This window comes from Lissotriton vulgaris, chromosome 2_1, assembly GCF_964263255.1.
Source record: "Lissotriton vulgaris chromosome 2_1, aLisVul1.2, whole genome shotgun sequence".
Taxonomy (NCBI): domain Eukaryota; kingdom Metazoa; phylum Chordata; class Amphibia; order Caudata; family Salamandridae; genus Lissotriton; species Lissotriton vulgaris.
Genome location: NC_141687.1, coordinates 1,276,590,255 through 1,276,607,344, shown reverse-complemented (window position 1 = coordinate 1,276,607,344; position 17,090 = coordinate 1,276,590,255). Strand labels below are relative to the sequence as shown.

General features: G+C 41.3%; 1 protein-coding gene across 1 annotated transcript in view; it reads left to right on the top strand.

The window, feature by feature from the left end:
* UBE4A (ubiquitination factor E4A) overlaps positions 1-17,090 on the top strand; it is a 284,893-nt gene that overhangs the window by 61,030 nt on the left and 206,773 nt on the right. Inside the window, exons 3-9 of the mRNA XM_086956992.1 lie at positions 5,015-5,188; positions 7,853-7,965; positions 8,735-8,887; positions 11,274-11,433; positions 13,223-13,425; positions 14,646-14,837; positions 16,131-16,464. Of these exons, the coding sequence (XP_086813118.1) occupies positions 5,015-5,188; positions 7,853-7,965; positions 8,735-8,887; positions 11,274-11,433; positions 13,223-13,425; positions 14,646-14,837; positions 16,131-16,464 (1,329 nt within the window). The remainder of the gene's footprint in view (positions 1-5,014; positions 5,189-7,852; positions 7,966-8,734; positions 8,888-11,273; positions 11,434-13,222; positions 13,426-14,645; positions 14,838-16,130; positions 16,465-17,090) is intronic.

Below are 17,090 nucleotides of genomic sequence, written 5' to 3'. Positions count from 1 at the left end.
ATGTCTTCACTTTTGTCTGCACCATGTCACGCAGCCTGCAATGGCAGTTTGCAGGAGTGTGTTAAGGGGTCCTTTAGGCTGGTACAATACATGCTGCAGCCCTTGGGACCCACTTTAGCACCAATGTCCTAGGTACAAGGGGTGCCATTTACCAGGGACTTAAAGGGGTGCTTAAGTTATTGCCAATTGAGAGAACAATTGCACCGTTTTAGGGAAAGAGAGCTGGCACTGTGGACCTGGATAGCAGGAACCCAGTGCACTTTTCTTACACCCACCTTTTGATGGGCAAGTGATGCGCTCACATGTGAGGGCCTACTCTGTTTGGCTAGACAGGCCGGCTGTAAAGACGGAGAGGGGAAAACAGTTGCCAAACCAGTTCTCCTGTGGACATGTAGGCAGAGATGCCACACCCCTAGGGTATGCTATAAAGCTCCACACACCGAAAGAGGGGTACAGCCACTTTGTGAGTGGACAGTATAGAGCACCCTGGGATAGCTAGGTTCGATACTTCAGATGAAGGTGCCATCAGGCAGGAGAAGTCCAGGTAGCCCTTTGGCTAATGACTGCGACCTCCCCTCATTAGCTAGTGACTGTGACCTCCCCTCGGGACAGTTTCTGGGCATAAAAGGTGCACCCCTGGCACCTAGAACTCTGATCTCGCTTGGACTGGAGAAGCGGATCAAAGGACTGCCCTGCTGATCTAGCACCTATCCAAGAGAGGCTGAATCAAAATCGAACTGCATCTGCTGCTCCTTTGGCCAGCGAAGGAAAGGACTGTGCCTGTTGTGTCCTGCTTTTAAGAAGTCGTCCCCTGAGCACAGCCAGAAGGAAGTGGAGATTCCAAGAGTCAGTTGGCTAACTTCCTGTTAACAACACAGGGTCAAAAATGCTGAGGAAGCCTGCCTGGGCAAGTTGTTACTGGGAATAAGCAACAAGGGAACCCTACTCACGGGGAGCCTCGGTATGAAAGCTATTGGGGAAACAATGGCTCCTGTGAAATACTAAGGAATATTTCTAATAGTTATGCACAATGGCAATGCATAGGGTTGGGGAGATGTCAGAAAGAGAGCTAATTGCACACATTAAAGGTTCAGTCAATTTTCGAAATTATTTATATAGAAAATAAGTGAAAAATACAATACATACATAAGTGTTTAAGTAGACAAATATGCTGTACAATGGCTAAACATTAGACAAAGTGTCTGGTGTCCAAGTGAAAGAACAATTGAACCTAAAAAAGTAACATTTAAAGTGACATGTGCAAGGTTTAAATTTTAGAACATTTCAACGACCATGGAAAATATAATAATCTGATCCACAACACTTTATACAATCATAAATGCTGCATTTTGGATCGCCTTTTTAAACTGTTGATGGCGTTTCGACCAAGTTAGGATATTGGGTCTCTTCAGGACCTAGCAGTGTTGGGACACCTAAAACCAAGAGTAGGATCATAATGTCAGCGTGTGGCCCTAGTAGGGAACCTACTTGTAAATTAATGGAAGCGTTGTACGTCAAATTACCTGAAAGGGAAAGGTGGTCTAAGGCCTGTCCCAGAATCTTGTATGAAGTCTTCCTTATCCATAAAGAATAGACTGTGTCGTGTTTTGCGGAAGAACTGGTAGATTTCAGTTTTTAGGTCAAAGAAGTTGGTGCGTTCTGTGATGACAAATGATAATCCTTTACTTAACAAGGATATCTCGCATGAAGACTAGACATTTTGTGACAAATTAAATAAGGATACTTTCTGTTCTAGTGTTGTCTAGGCCTAGTATGGCTGGGGGCCCTATTGATAGTGTTTCCATGTTTGGCTTTCCTCTGAGTACTGGTACCATGTTTTGATTTTTCTCTTGCCTCCTCGGTCTAAAAAAGGCTGACCAGAATGATTGTCTGTTCGACTTGGTCCTGGTTGGGGGTCCGAGTAGCTTGAGCCTCCTGAGAACTCAGAAAAGGTATAACTAACAAAACGGTATTGGAGGGCTAAAGGGACATTTAAAGACCCGTCTAAGTTCTATCCCCTTACTGGAACAACATGAACAACAGACAAACTTAAAGGTCTAAATCAGAAACCTAATCTGAATAACTTTCAAAATACCTTCATGTCTAAAGAGTACATCAAGATAAAGAAGTGGCTAACCGGTATGAACAACAGACCAGATCACCAAAAAAGGGGCCACCTGTAATTGTTAGTCAAAACCCTTTGTGGATTCCCATCAATAACTTGTATGGATCAATGTTTTCATTTGGTAATCCTGCCAGGGTATTCTGTCTCTTGATCATTGAGACATACGGCATACCCCCATCGTTGGCATGGGTTAATGACCTTCAATCACTAGATTAGACCAAATGATGATGATCTGATGGGAAAGTGCAGTGCAAACAAATGAATGTGAAGGTGATGGTTAAAACAGGATAGGGAGCTTTAACAAAGATTCCTTTAATGGGCGTAAGCCCCTTCCTTGTTAAAAACAAGAACAGTCCCACAACATAAGCGCAGTTTAAACAAATAGCTGCGAGAGGACTAACATGTTTCAGCCTATTATGGGAAGGAGCCCAAGGCTTTCGTCAGGGTCTCTGTTCTCAAAAAATGCTACTGCCAATTAGTGGAAACGTGTGAAAAAAGTATAATAAAAACACACAAGTGAATTTACAACAGTAAAGGATATATTTCTCCTGTGTCTGTTTCTATTCCTCCTTGGCACCTGGTGTGATCTATAAACAACAAAAACAAGTGTGAACCCCTATTAGGTTCAGAGGTCTGTTAACAATAGTAATATCAGAAAAGGTGACCGGCTGGTTCCTCCTGAGTCTGCCCCAGGTGTTCTGTCTGTTCTCCAATTGTATTGTAATAGTCCTCTCTTAGGTATGGGTAGGACTTTTCTTTTGTGAAGATTGTAATGTCCTTACTTACTTTATCTGCTTTTTTCTTCAGTTCAAAAGAATTGAAGTCTTCTATTGTTTTGTTAAGCTTGTCTAGAAGTAACCTAGCCTCTAACACCGTCACCGCTTAAAAATTCTTTTTCCAGCTCTTCAATTTCTTTGAGTTCTTGTTTGGTGTGGTCTAAAGCTGTTTCTACACCCAACACCATCCAGTGGCGTGAGCAGGTTGTAAAAATATCGCTAAACCCTCCTTTGAATTTGGGGTCGTCTTCGGAAAATCCCTTGGATGTCCCTTGTGGAATGAACCCTGCCTTCAAGTATTCCGTTAACATGCGAGCACTACCCTCACAAGGGGTAAGTTACACCCCATGTACTGCCCTCCAACATTTATGTTACTGCATGTGCATCAGCACGCATATATTGAATTCCATGTTTTTTCTCCTTATCACCTTCACAGCACCTAGCTGGGTCCCCTGTGAGTTTCTTTATTTACACTACATTCACGGTGCCACTGTGTCTCACACCAGGCAGGATAGGCCCTCCTTCAGGTAATTTGACGCACAACGCTTCCATTACCTTACAAGTAGTTTCACTACTAGATCCACACTCTGACCTTATAATCCTACTCTTTGTTTTAGGTGTCCCAACACTGCTAGGTCCTGAAGAGATCCCCTATCCTAACTAGGTTGAAACGTCGTTGACAGTTTAAAAAGGCGAACCAAAACGCAGAATTTATGATTGTATAAAGTGTTGTGGATCAAATTATTATATTTTTTATGGTCGCTGGAATGTTCTAAAATTGAAACCTTGCATATATGTCTCTTTAAATGTTACTATTTTAGGTTCATTGGTTCTTTCACTGGGTCACCAGACACTATTGTCTAATGTTTAGCCATTGTACAGCATATTTGTCTACTTGAACACTTATGTATGTATTGTGTTATTCACTTATTGTCTATATAAATAATTTCAAAAATTGACTGAACCTTTATTGTGTGTAGTTAGCTTTCTTTCTGACATCTCCCCAACCCTTTGCATTGCCATTGTGCATAACTCTATTGGAAATATTCCATACTATTCCACAGGAGCCATTGTTTCCCCAATAGCTGGGCAAATTGTTAGCCCGGATCACTGGATCATCACTCCTCATCACAGGGCAGCCTGGGAGACCGATCCCAGACACCAGAAAGTTGCACACAAGTGTGCAGGATGCAGGGGAGTTGTCTGAAGGCAAGCTGGTCACCCAGAAGGAGAGTTATCAGAAAAGAAGGGAACTGCTGGTTTCGCAATGCCCGGCGACCAAGTGTGCAGTTGCAACTGGACTTTGCTGGATCAGAGAAGACTTCGAGGGATGTCTACCACTGTGGCCAAAGTCGCCAACCTGGGCGGTGGACGAAGAGTAGCCCTTGCATCAGAAGCATTCCATAGAAGTCAATGGCAAGTGTTTATTCTTTGCTGAAACTGAAGGCTGCTTTTCTGGTGAAGGTAACTGTTTCTTCAGACCTTGTTGGTCCCCTTGACAGGCTCTGCTCTAGAGTTGGTCACCCAAAGTACTTCTAAGTAACCACATCCATCTCTACAGTAGCTTTTTCGCTGAAAAAGCTTTTAAGTGTCATATCCATTGAATTTGCCAATGCTGCTTTACAATTGTGTGTTTTATTCTTTCTTCAAACCCTCTGATGCATCTTTTTTAATTTTGGCGCATATAAATTCATAAAAATAAAACCTGTTTTTATAAATCGGTGTCAGATTTATTGAGAGTCCTGTTTCTTTCTTCTGTTGTTTTGGTGATGTATAAATGTGTTACACTTGTTCCTTTGTTGGAGCTTGACTACTTGAAGCCACAGCTACCCAGGTTTGAGTTTTACAAACAAAGCCTGACTAATCCTAAGAAGACTTGGCAGTGTATTACACAGTGAGGTCTCACAGCGACTCCATATAATACAGTCCGTTTCCTCACATTTGTCATATCCTAGGGTTAAGCTCTGTGTGTATTGAGAAACTGGCTCTTGTGTTTCTGATAAGAAATATTTGCAGCTGAGTTCTCTCCATGTTCATGGGAGTGTACATTGTCAAAGCTATGCAAGCAGTGTGGGTGAGTGCAGCTGTATTTATTGTCTCTCATTTCCTGCAGAAGAGGCACTGAGTGATCAAGATGACTCTGACAACAGTGTGTCAGAGAGTCTGGATGACTACGATGACTCTGTGGCCGAGATCAGCCGTTCATTTCGTTCGCAACAGGAGCTGTGTGAGCAGTTGAACATCAACCACATGCTTCAGCGGATCTTCCTCATCACATTGGATAACAGTAAGTGAACATTGTATTTTTTCATCCTATTGACGAAGCAATAGCTGCATTGTCCATTAAGTATGAGCGATATGTTAGTGCCTGCAGTGTGATTGTCTTTCAGTTGGTTATTTTCCAGGTATTTGGGTTTAATCAGTCTGTATTTATGTCGCCTAGTTGAAGTGAAAACTCAGTTTCATCATTTTGACACCTGCTTTCAAAATTTTAGGTCTGCCACAACAATACTATGGGTAATTCCTGCAGTTCCCATTTTGCAGATCTGTCATGCTGTAGAGGACTGATCTACAAAGTATGCCTGCTCAGTGCAGAGAAAGGAGGTGCACCCGAAATTTGCTTTATTTCATAGTGCCGCTATGGCTTCTGTGGTAAACAATTTGTTTTTTTTATTGCAACCACAAGCGTTTGTATTTCTTAGCAATGTGTTTCTGAGCATTTGGTACAGATTTGGATCTGCTGCTCCCCTTTATTTTCCTGACCCTTCCAAGCAAAAGAGCATACTCTAGCCAAGGGACTCTTCTTGGTAAACGTGTGTTTGGTTCGAATTAAGCTGCCCAGTCTCTGACTCCAAGGGCTGCTTTTGCTCCTGCCTCTTTCAAGCCGAGGAAATTTTCTTAGTGGTGCTGCTCTGCTTGGTTGACTCGTTTATTGGGTTCATATTGAGCCTATCTTTAGGCAACCAAGTCTGTGACTCGTGGGGTTTCCCTTTTGAAGCTAGCTCACCTGACAGCTAGTGTTTTTCCTACTACTTAAACAAGTTCTTTATGGCATCCATGGTGGAAGTCAAGGTAAGGAGCACCAGGTTAGCAGTGCTGCCTGTTTGGGTCTGTTAGGGCTTGAAAAGGGCCTATGGTCAGAAATCCTACCTCTTTATCTCATGGACCACAGGTGTCAGCAGCTATTCACCACTGCAAGATATATTTGCTGTGGGTTATTAGTAGACTTGTGTACAAACCTTGATAAGCGTTGCTGGTACTGAGCTCCAAGTGACTATCACCTCTCCCTACTAATGATCTTCGGGGCTCATCACTCTGGGTACAGTCTACCTGCTACATTGGGCCATCATCTTCCTATTCAAATTGCAGCACTTGGATAAACTCCCTATTTAAGCATAAGATGTAGAACAGTAACTGTAGTCTTTCTTTCAGTTCTCCTTTTCTCAGTGTGATGTAATATGTGTTGGAATGCGATACCATATGCCACTTCTCTACCAGATTCTCATCTTCAGTGGGACGCTTATGTAAAGTATTAATTGTCTTGTGGGACCATGTGGGTGCCTGGGAGGCACAGATACAGTACATAGCAGGTCCCCTACCTAACCACTCAGTGTTTACTCATTCATGGGTTTGCGGAGACTGAACAGGTCTGATATTTATTGCTGGGGATCGTAGGACTCAAACCTTTATTGTGTTAAATAAATAGATTAAAAGTCAATAGCAAGATAACTTGCAATTTACGTCAGGACATTTTTGATGAGATTTTAAAATGGAAGCGTACACAACCTTCTTCGAAAGTTCAGAGTACTCATTGATTTTATTTATTTATTTTAACCAATACTTTTTTTACTTTTCAATTAATAAAAGGTTTGTTTGTGCCTAAGAGGCAACCTTGAGGTTAATTATGAACAATAATGAAGTACATCTTTTTGGCAAGGGACTTATCTGAACAGATCAGGAATCTGTGAAGGTGGAAGCATGAGATTGCCTTCTGCTTCCTTGCTACTCATTGTTTTGTTGTGTGTGAATTGTTCTGTACTATGTTTGTCAAAATATCTTTCTAACTACAGGAATGTATTTACAACTCCGTTTCCAGCAATAGATTATTTTATTAGACCCGTTTCACACTGACCGAGGTAACCGCGTTCTAGTGCATACCTATCACGAACCGCTGTTCGTATCAGAGACATAACCCCAGAAACAGCAAGGTACATACAATATATTGAAACCTTTTTAATCTCTACATGCTGTTTAACAGAAGCACTTGAGTGGAGATAGAAGTACACTACCAAATGTCCAGTAGCTTTAGGTGAGAGATAAATGCTCCACTTCCCAGAGCCAAGACATGACTGACAAAGTCTCAAGCCAATGACTGAAAGAGGCTTTTCAAAGAAAGTCCATGGTTGAAAGGGATGGACCCAAATCCCACTTTATTTATTTATTTGTTTATTTATTTATTTATGTATGGTATTTGTAGAGCGCAGCACTCATTATGTATATTGTTACCAGCAAGCCTGTTTGAAAGCTGAGCTGTCAAAACCCAGACCGTCCGACATACACATTTGATGCTCTTCTGCTGGAAGACCAAGGGAGTACCCAAAAAATACAATCACTGGGTTGCAGTAAACCAAGGAGGTGGTGGAAATAGAGCATCCTTCCTAATCCTAGGAAGCCTCTAACACAGGGATTTAAAGTAACAATTTTAAAAATGGCTGTGGATTAAAGCAACCCAAGAAAATTAAGTTGCAATGTTGTGTTAAGTTGTGATGTTTGTATCTAGTTATATGTTGCGTTCAGTAATATGTCCACAACTCATTGGAGTGCGCATTGAGTTGTTACACCTGAATGTGTGTCCATGGTGAATAGGAAATATGTAGTGGCTGGGCCTAGCACCGAGTCATCCTCAAGTGGCAGGCTGTGTGCATTTATAGTGCGTATTCTGTCTAACCAGGTGACCCCAGCCTGAAGGGCGGGAATGGCATTCCAATGCGATGTGTCTACCTCGAAGAGATGGCAGCAGATCTGGATGGACAGGACTGGCTCGACATGGACAATGTGGAACAGGTTAATGAATAACTTCTCTTCTGTCAGGGGTCAGATAGGTCCATCCATTTGAATATTTTTATTTGGCATATTTAACCATAAAAATTTGCTCTTTACAAACATTTAAGATAGGTCAGATAGCGGTCTCTTGTCTCTTCCAGTATTGGCAGCACTTAATTAACATCTTGCATTTTTATTGAAAAAGGTTTTTGAAAGCAAATTAAGGTTATGGATTTTGCAGGGGAATCGCAGTCACTGACATTTGATTGACTGCATTAAGTGAATGTGCACATAGCCACCTCTTAGGCAGGATAAGAAGGGAAACTTTTTCCTGGGCCCTGTATTTATTTTGGTCCCTTTGCTGTATTTTTCTTTGACTTATCCTGACCCTAAGGCTGTTTATGGTGTTTGCATCAAAAGTTTTACGTTGTGTACACTGTGCTGGTTGAGGAATCGGTGCTGTACTGCATCTTCCTGGCCTCTTGTGTTTTAGGCTTCCGAAGTAGATGTTGCTTTAATAAACAGTCTCCTCTAATGTATGGGTGCTTCTTCTCTGGTTGTGTTTTGTAGAACCCTACTTCTTGGGTTTTTGTTTTGTTTCCAAAACACTGTGGATTCGATATTCTGTTCTTTGTTCAATGTTGGCTCCTGCGGGTTTGTGTATTTAAAAAAAAAAGTTTTTTTTCCAAGTGTGGTTGGCAGAATTCTTCTAGATTGTGAGGGCAATACACATCCATTGGAATTTCCATGTGTTTGGTCTTATTGTCTATTTCTCTCCCTGGCTTCTCAGGCCGTCTTCAGTCGATTGCTGCTCCCAGAACCAGGCAACCACCTTATCTACATGACTTCTGCAGGAACGCAAAACCTCTCAGCAGATCGTGATGCTGGAGAGAAGCACATTATCCCTTACCTGAATGCCTGCTTCCAGAGGGCAAAGGAAGAGGTTTGTGGTAGCGGAGGCTTGAGATGTGCTAGCTGTAGTGTGGGGCAAGTGGTGCGAAAATGAGAAGGGGGCTTGTCTTGTTTTTTAATTTTGTTCTAGTGTTCATGATTGGCTGCATGGATAATTCATATTCATCATTAAATTAAACTTCATTGATTGCGAATACAAAGTTTACCTGTATGTTTACATAGATGTGATAGAATTTGCCACATATCAGTCATTAGGGGGCTACCACTTCTGAACTGCTTTCTAAGTTGGGGATTACCAGTTGCAAATTTTGATTGTTATCATGTTTTTTTGAGCTAAAGGCTAAGAATACAAATCTGTTTTTTTCTCAATACAGAAATATGGAGAGGAAGGTAATGGGCCAGAAGTGGTTAATTTCATTTGCACTTTGTGTGCTGGTGCCAGCTGGATTAAAAAAAAAGTGATTCAGGGCTTGCTTCCTATAGTCCTTGCATCCGCCCCTTCCTGAAAGATGAAGGCACACTTTCCATTTATTTCAATGATTCCTCTGTAATGTGCCTCATTTGTGCCAGTAGGGAAGACTGTACCTCTTTGGTGAAGTAATGTAAAGAAAAGGGGTACCGACTGCTAATAATGCGAGTTCCTGAGGCACGAACAAAAACCTAGGGCAACTCAAATGGTTTAATTCACAAACCTATGTTAATGAGAACGCATTCAAAAGGAAAAAAGAGCTCAGAGAAAATACATGGAGGGTGTATCACAAACATTTATTTTTTTATTTAATTTAAAAAACTTGTTATAGGATATGGTGAAAATATTAAACTGTCTTGAGCCTATGTATTTTTCATAACACTAAAGACATTTATTATTCCTCTATTGCTTTCTCAACATTCATTCAAAACACACCCACTCCTAGTACAGCAGAGTACATCTAGTATATACAGCAGTGTATGGTTCACGGAGCCCTTTTTCCTTGTTAAATGCATTTTCGCATTCATATGTTTGAATTAATCCATTTGAGTTGCCTTCAGGTGGTTGTACAGTGATATCCTCTTTGGGGAAAAAACATTGGGCATACTTTGAGATCTGCTGGGTTATAGCAAGCCACTGCAGACAAACAACGGACCTGGCCCCATCAGTCTTGGACTAACGGGTTAATTCCATTTACTAATGACATTGTTGATTACAGTCCATGTTTGAGGTCTGTTTAAAAGCACCAAGGTATTGTCTACCAAGTGAGTGACTGTTGTGATGGAGCTGTGTAGCTACTCTGGGATTGCAGTGAAAACAATTGGAAAGGTAGAGTGGTAGCATTCATTTTCAGAGACTCACTGAATGTAACCATAGTAAGTCACAAAACATAGGTTCCTTTGACAGCTGCAACCTAAATTCACCGTTATCCCTACTGCATTGTGGACCCTAATCTTGATTTACAGCCCTTCAAAAAATCTGGACTCTTTTGCCTATGAATTGCCATAAGAATCGCCTAACCCATTTTATTCTTATGCCAGTATGATGATTTCTAGGAGACTGGACCTTACGGCAAGACATGCTAGTTACAGAGGTCCCATGCACTTTGTAAGGAAAAAAGGCTTTAACCAAATTTTCAAGAAATAAGCTCATATCAATTGTCAGTGTTGATTGGATACACTCTATTAATCCTGTGGTGTACGTGACTGATTTAGTCAGCCTTAACTGGACCAATCCTTGTGCAATGCAATCATACACTGGCAGCCTCTACTTCTAAAAACCCAGCATGTGGCAAAACAAGTGGAATATCGAAATTTAAATAATCTGAATGTAGATAGTTTTGCAGACTCCCTCTAATCTCATCTAATGGACTCCAAGAGCAACCTGCTCAAAATCTCATAATGTAATAGAACTCGTAGAAGTGATGTCGACAAAGTAGTCCTATGAAACTGGGCAAATGCAGAGATGACCCCAAACAGCTGCTTCACCTACATGGGATGAAGTGAGACCAATTGAATGCAAATGACACAAAGGTCTAAGAATAAAAAAGTGAGGTTCTATAAGAAAGCTATTCTTGATTTTATAGCTGCTTGCACAGCTCTGGTTGCGAATGGAATAGACTGATGATCTTGGCCACAGAGTCATCGTAGTCCTCTACGTCATCTGGAAGAAGATGTCGGCAAAATTGATGCAGCATATTTTTTGTATTAGAATATTAGCAGGTTTACTCTATTGCAGCTTTCCTACTCGCAACAGTTTAGCCTATAATTAATCTGGAAATGTAGGTCTTCCTTGGTATGCGTTAGGATGGCCTAATCTAAAACTTTCATGGGCAGTGGTTGTCACTTCTGTTTGGAGAAGAGGGCAAGGCTTCGGTAAATTGCTAGTGTGTTGTCTGACCGGAGTCAACTGAAGTTTTTTTAATCTTTTTTTGGCTCTTTCCACGCAGATAACAAAAGTGCCTGAGAACTTGCTTCCATATGCTATCCGATGCAAAAACCTGATTGTCTCCAACTCTCGCACGGTTTTCCTCACTCCTGAAATTTATGAGAACCAGAACATTCATGAACAGCTTTTGGACTTGCTGTTGGAAGCTTTCAGGGGAGCCCGTATGTATGTCTCTTGGTCTATTGTATTCTGCCTGGTTTATGTGCAACCTACACTATCCTTCTCTCTTTGAAAGATTGCTACTTTTTGACCACGTCCATCTTTGCAGAATACGAATAAAAGATTTGAACTGCAGTAATACATATTACTGTTTCAGCCAGTTCAAGGGGCAAAAGTAACTGCAAGGATTGCTGCAAGTCATATTTATGCCAGCCTCATTGAACAGGCATGTATTTTCAGAATATGTACTAAACCGAATAGTGTCTCTTTCTAGTTTATATGTTAGCATTTGTGTGTTGTCTATTAAACAATACAGTGTATTTCTTACTAGTACAACCAACAAGAGTCACAAGTTAATCGTGCACCCTACCAGATCTTTCACGAGATATGAGGGACAAACCTGTGTCTGAACCTGTCCTTAATATATACTCTTGCTTCGCTGAGCCACAAAAGCTGAGAAGGTAGAGAAAAGTTGCACATAGGGAAATCGTGCATGATGTGTGAAGGAAAGGCAGTAAAGTGCAATACAAGTGTTAATTTAGGTTGCCAGTGCAACAAGATTTTGCTCCACTGATGTCTTTATTGAATGGAGATGAGCAGTTGTGGCAATGCCTTGATTTGTAATGGATACAAAAAACAGTAGACCCTAGTAATTAAGAAATCAAGGGAAGAATTTGACATACACTAGATAGTTAGTATGTCCTTTGTCCAGCCGGACAGGAATTTATTTGAAAAATGCACACAATTGAAAATTAATCTTAAAGTAATGTCAAGAGGGCACGACCCGTGACCCACAGTGAACAAGACAAAACAACAAAATTCAGGCAAGAGCAAACAAGGCGGTCTGTATACTTGTAATCAGTGAACAGACTTGATTGCTTTTTAAAGTACCGTTGTATATAGTATTCATGAACATTTTAGGTAAATATAGTACTAATGTGTCTACGACGTTTCGATGCCGAAACCTTAGATACATGGCATCATCTTCAGGACAAGTATATAAATCATGTTTGTCATGGAAAGTAAAAATAACAATTGCCTTTCATAACTACAAACAGTAAACATGGTGGAAAGAAAGGTTTAGGGGGGGAAGGTCAATGTGATTTATGTAGCTAGGCATGTTTTTAAGAGATCAAAAGTGACATGGAATGCATTTTTGTGGAGAAAGTCACTAGATTAAGAGGTGGCGACATACTTATATTGGCACTGTAGAGTCAGGGCTTAGCTAGCATATTTGTACCTGACTAGGGTGGTAGCCGATATAAAACGAAGTGCCTAGTACAGTAGTAAGGTATACACATGCCAGAATTGTGTGACTAACTCTCGGCGCAGTGAACACAGGAAGGGGGTCATTGCCACCAGAGGGACCTATTAGGCTAAAAACGGCGCAGTGTGGGAAATAAAAAAGTGACATATGATGCAGTGTAATGAAATACGCGGAATTGTGAAACAGTGACATACAACGCAGTTCAGTCAATTACGATAAGAGCCAAGTACCGGGGATCATAGAAATTCCATACTGCAGGGGACACAGGGCTCCTTGGCGACAGGGGTCTAAAGTAAGATCTGCAGTTCAAGGAGGCATTAAAACAATTGTCACATACGGCGCATTGCGGTGAAGTGCAATAAGGGAGGAAAAGGAAGGGTGGAGGGAAAATTTACCAAGGCTGATTGCTGTCAAAGGACCTTGATTTGATTTGTAATGGATGCCATAAGGTATAAGTCAGGAACATGCTACATCCTATCAGATGACTAAACGCGCTTATAATTTCGTCCTCCCGTTGATTTCAGAGCTTGAAGAAGTGACTTCTTTCCTGGAAGAGGTGATTGAAGCAATCACAGCTGATGAAGAAGTGCGCACCTTTACAGAGGTCATCATCCCCCTCTTTGATGTGATTCTTGGAAGGGTGAAGGATCTCGATCTTTGCCAGATGGTGCTCTACACATATCTGGATGTGCTGCTATACTTCACACGGCAGAAGGACATCGCCAAGGTGAGCGTCATTCTGCTCTGTGGTGGCGTGGGTTATTTTACTGTCTTGTCTAGTAGGAAGACCCACTGGGCAGGACTGTGAAATAACTTATTGTACCATGTCTGGAGTGAGGAGATGAAACACTTCACCAGATAGTAAATCTATTGGTGCTATTGGTACAGTGTGCACGCAGGACAACTTCTTCACAATGCGAGGCTCACTTTTAGGGGAAATTGAGTGATTTTCCAACTAGGTGGAGCATCTAGATGAATTCGGGGATGACAACCAATCAGTTTCAGGTCCTTATCCGCTTGAGATTCAAAGTTTGTTGCAGTGTAGAAAAATGAAAATGAGCTATTCTTTCATTTAACCAACTAAGCTGCCTAGTCTACACAATAGCTGGCATTCAAAAGTGTGCTCTAAATGTGGACCATAAAACCAGACCAAAACTATCTATAATGAAAGTAGACAAAAAGCTGGGCAAATGATGAGCTCCGATATCAGAAACTGTGTAATATGAGACAACCCGCAAAATATGGTCAATAGTGGAATCGGACAAAAACACAAATTGCATTAGTTAGGTGACTTGTTTGATGGGATGTTTGTGTCATGTTTTTGCAATATCTGGCACTATTCATAGCTGCATTGTACTGCAGTAAAGCTTCTCTGAAGAATAGTTGTCTTTCTGGAATTCATGTTAGAATTGCATCCAAAGAGCTTGAGGAATGCTCTCACCATAAGCGATTTAGATGTACAGGGAAAACAAAAGGAGCTTGAGTAGGTGACCACCTCAGTCGAAGATATACTAGTCTTACAGAGGCACTGGCCTGTTTGGAAAATATGCTATTTTTAATATAGGCTACTCGCTACTATACAGCCACAGTAAAGACAATACTGCTGCCCACCAGTTCCAGTGTGGTGTAAGATACTGTTCAGTTTCTATATGTGGACAGATCCTTCTTTGAATTCTGAGTCTTTACAAAGGAGAAACAGGATTGGTCACAGCAGGCCAGTTAGACCAGGCGAAGGAAAACATGAAAGCAAATTCTTAAAAATGGATTGGGAGAATACGGAGGGTTTGCGGGTCTCCACTCTAAATGTAGCATATTTGGACACTACTGAGGACACCTCTTAGTTTGCAGCTACACAAAGATTGTCATCTGCTAGGACCTGCTGCTGGCAGTTGTATGAGTGTGCAGAGGCGTAACCACATTAATCTCCATTCTTTATTTTTTATTCAGGTGTTTGTGGAGTACATTCAACCTAAAGACCCCTTGAATGGTCATATGTATCAGAAGACTCTGCTAGGTACTATTTTAAATATCTCCTGCATGCTGAAAACACCTGGAGTGGTGGAGAATCATGGCTACTTTCTGAGTCCTTCCCGGTCCAGTCCGCAGGAAATCAAAGTGCAGGAATCCAACATCCATCAGGTAAAGTACCCATACCATCTATTTAGATTGGGTTTAAAGCGGTCAAGTGCACTCCTGAAGAATTTTAGACGATAGTTTCGGATCATTCGATGCAAAAAGTTTTTGCTGAAGACCCACATCCTAACATGTTTGGTAGTCCTGTATAAGCATATCTAATTGTACTGAAATTAATATGTCAAGATGGTGAGTGATAAGGCATAACTTTTACCAGTCTTTAATGTTATTGTCTACATAGTTGGGCCAGTTCCACCTCCTTCTCTCAGATTTATCGTTTCCACTTCAATCTGTCTGTCTTCAACCTGCCCCTACTGTTCCCCCTCAGTCCCAATTTAACTTTTCTATGTGTTCTCATCTGTGTTAACTCTCCAATACTGAACCATAAAGCATCCTCCTTTTTTATATGTATTTTATTTAAACAGTTCTACTGAATACCTAGTTCATTAAGAATTGTTTTGAAGCCAATTTTACTTTGCCACATTTGTATAATTTTTGCTTACCTTAATTTGGCAGTTTTTTTGATTGTATCCAAAATGTGTGCCGTTTTCCAGCATATTTAAACGTTTTGCTTTTTTAATCATTGATGTAATTGCAATTCTACTTTTGTTTTACTTTTTCATTTTTGGGCTTTATTTTTTACATTTTTGGTATTTAAGGCTTCTATAAAATGAAAGAATGGTATCTTCCAGAATAGTTTTGTTGTCATGGTTCTGTGATGGAATCATCACTTTGACATTGAGCAAGTTATACATAGTCTTCATTTTCCTGTGTATTCTTACTGAAACACTGATGACGCCAATGCCCACTCAAATTAAGTACCCTCTTACGATAAGGCACCCCTCCTCCCACCCCCAAATACCTCACTGAAATTTTGATACAGATCACGACTGAAAGGAATCACTAACTTAACAAAGATTCTAGGCTCTCTACCACCAAACTGCAAAGAAGGACTGCTCACTAAAGCTAGCTCCAAATTACGAAATTAACTGCAACACTCATTTACAACACATTGACATTAAAGACTTTGAAAACGACACTGTCATCCGAATGCACATTAAAGACTTTGAACACTACACTGTCATCCAATGCTCTGAAATGAAGTGATGCATTTATCAGCTAACAGCAATTGGATGGGTTTTATGCAAGTATGAAGTAGAAAGCAAAAGGCCATTCTTAAAGATACAAGGGCAAGAATGTAAAGTTTTGAAACCACTTTATTCATTAGCCCATAGAATCCTGGAGTCATTTTGGAAAGTTAATACTGTGACAAAATGTTTCTCCTTCTCTTTGGCCCAGTTCATGTCCCAGTTTCATGAGAAGATCTACCAGATTTTTAAGAACCTGCTGCAGCTCTCCCCAGAAACCAAGCACCGCATCCTGTCTTGGCTGGGAAACTGTCTCCATGCCAATGCTGGAAGAACAAAGATTTGGGCCAATCAAATGCCAGATATATTCTTCCAAATGTATGCTTCGGACGCCTTCTTCCTGAATCTTGGGGCAGCCCTGCTGAAGTTGTGCCAACCCTTCTGCAAACCTAAGTCACCCCGTCTGCTGACCTTTAACCCCACCTACTGTGCCCTGAAGGAGCTGAATGAGGAAGAGCGGAAGAGCAAGAACGCTCACATGAAAGGTAGGCAGGACCGGCCGTGGCTGGGGTGTGGGATTAGAGTAAATGAAAGTGCGTAATGGAAAGATGGCTGATCTATGCAAACAATGTAGGCTAGATCTTGGCAAATGCAATTGGCTGGAATAAGTGTTTAGGAGCAGGAACCAAGACTGGTCAAAGGCAGAAGGGTGGGGATGTATAATCTTAAACCGATACGAGGAGCAGGAACCAACAGTCTGGGCAAATACGGGGTGGAGCTGTATTGTCTTTGCAAATCCAAAGGGCGTGGGTGACTGACTAAGGGCCCAAGTAAATGCGGAGAGTAGACTAGATTTGGGCTAGCGCATTGAGCGAGTACTAATGCTAGGCGCATGCTAGGGGCGTCGACTAGGGGTTAGGGCAAATGCAAATGGGCTATTCATTTAGAGTCCCTTCAAATACAGGGAGTTGGGGGGGGGGGGGGGTGGCGTCTGGACAAATGTGGAATGCAGGATCTTGGGCCTAGGCTAATACCGATGGCACGTGAATGTCTATGAAAATGCAGCCTCAGCATGTTTTCTTTTAGGTATTCTGTGTCACACTTTTTAAAAAGGTTCTCACATTTGTTTCCCCCAATTACTTAACTTGTCTTTCCTGCATGTTATTCCTGT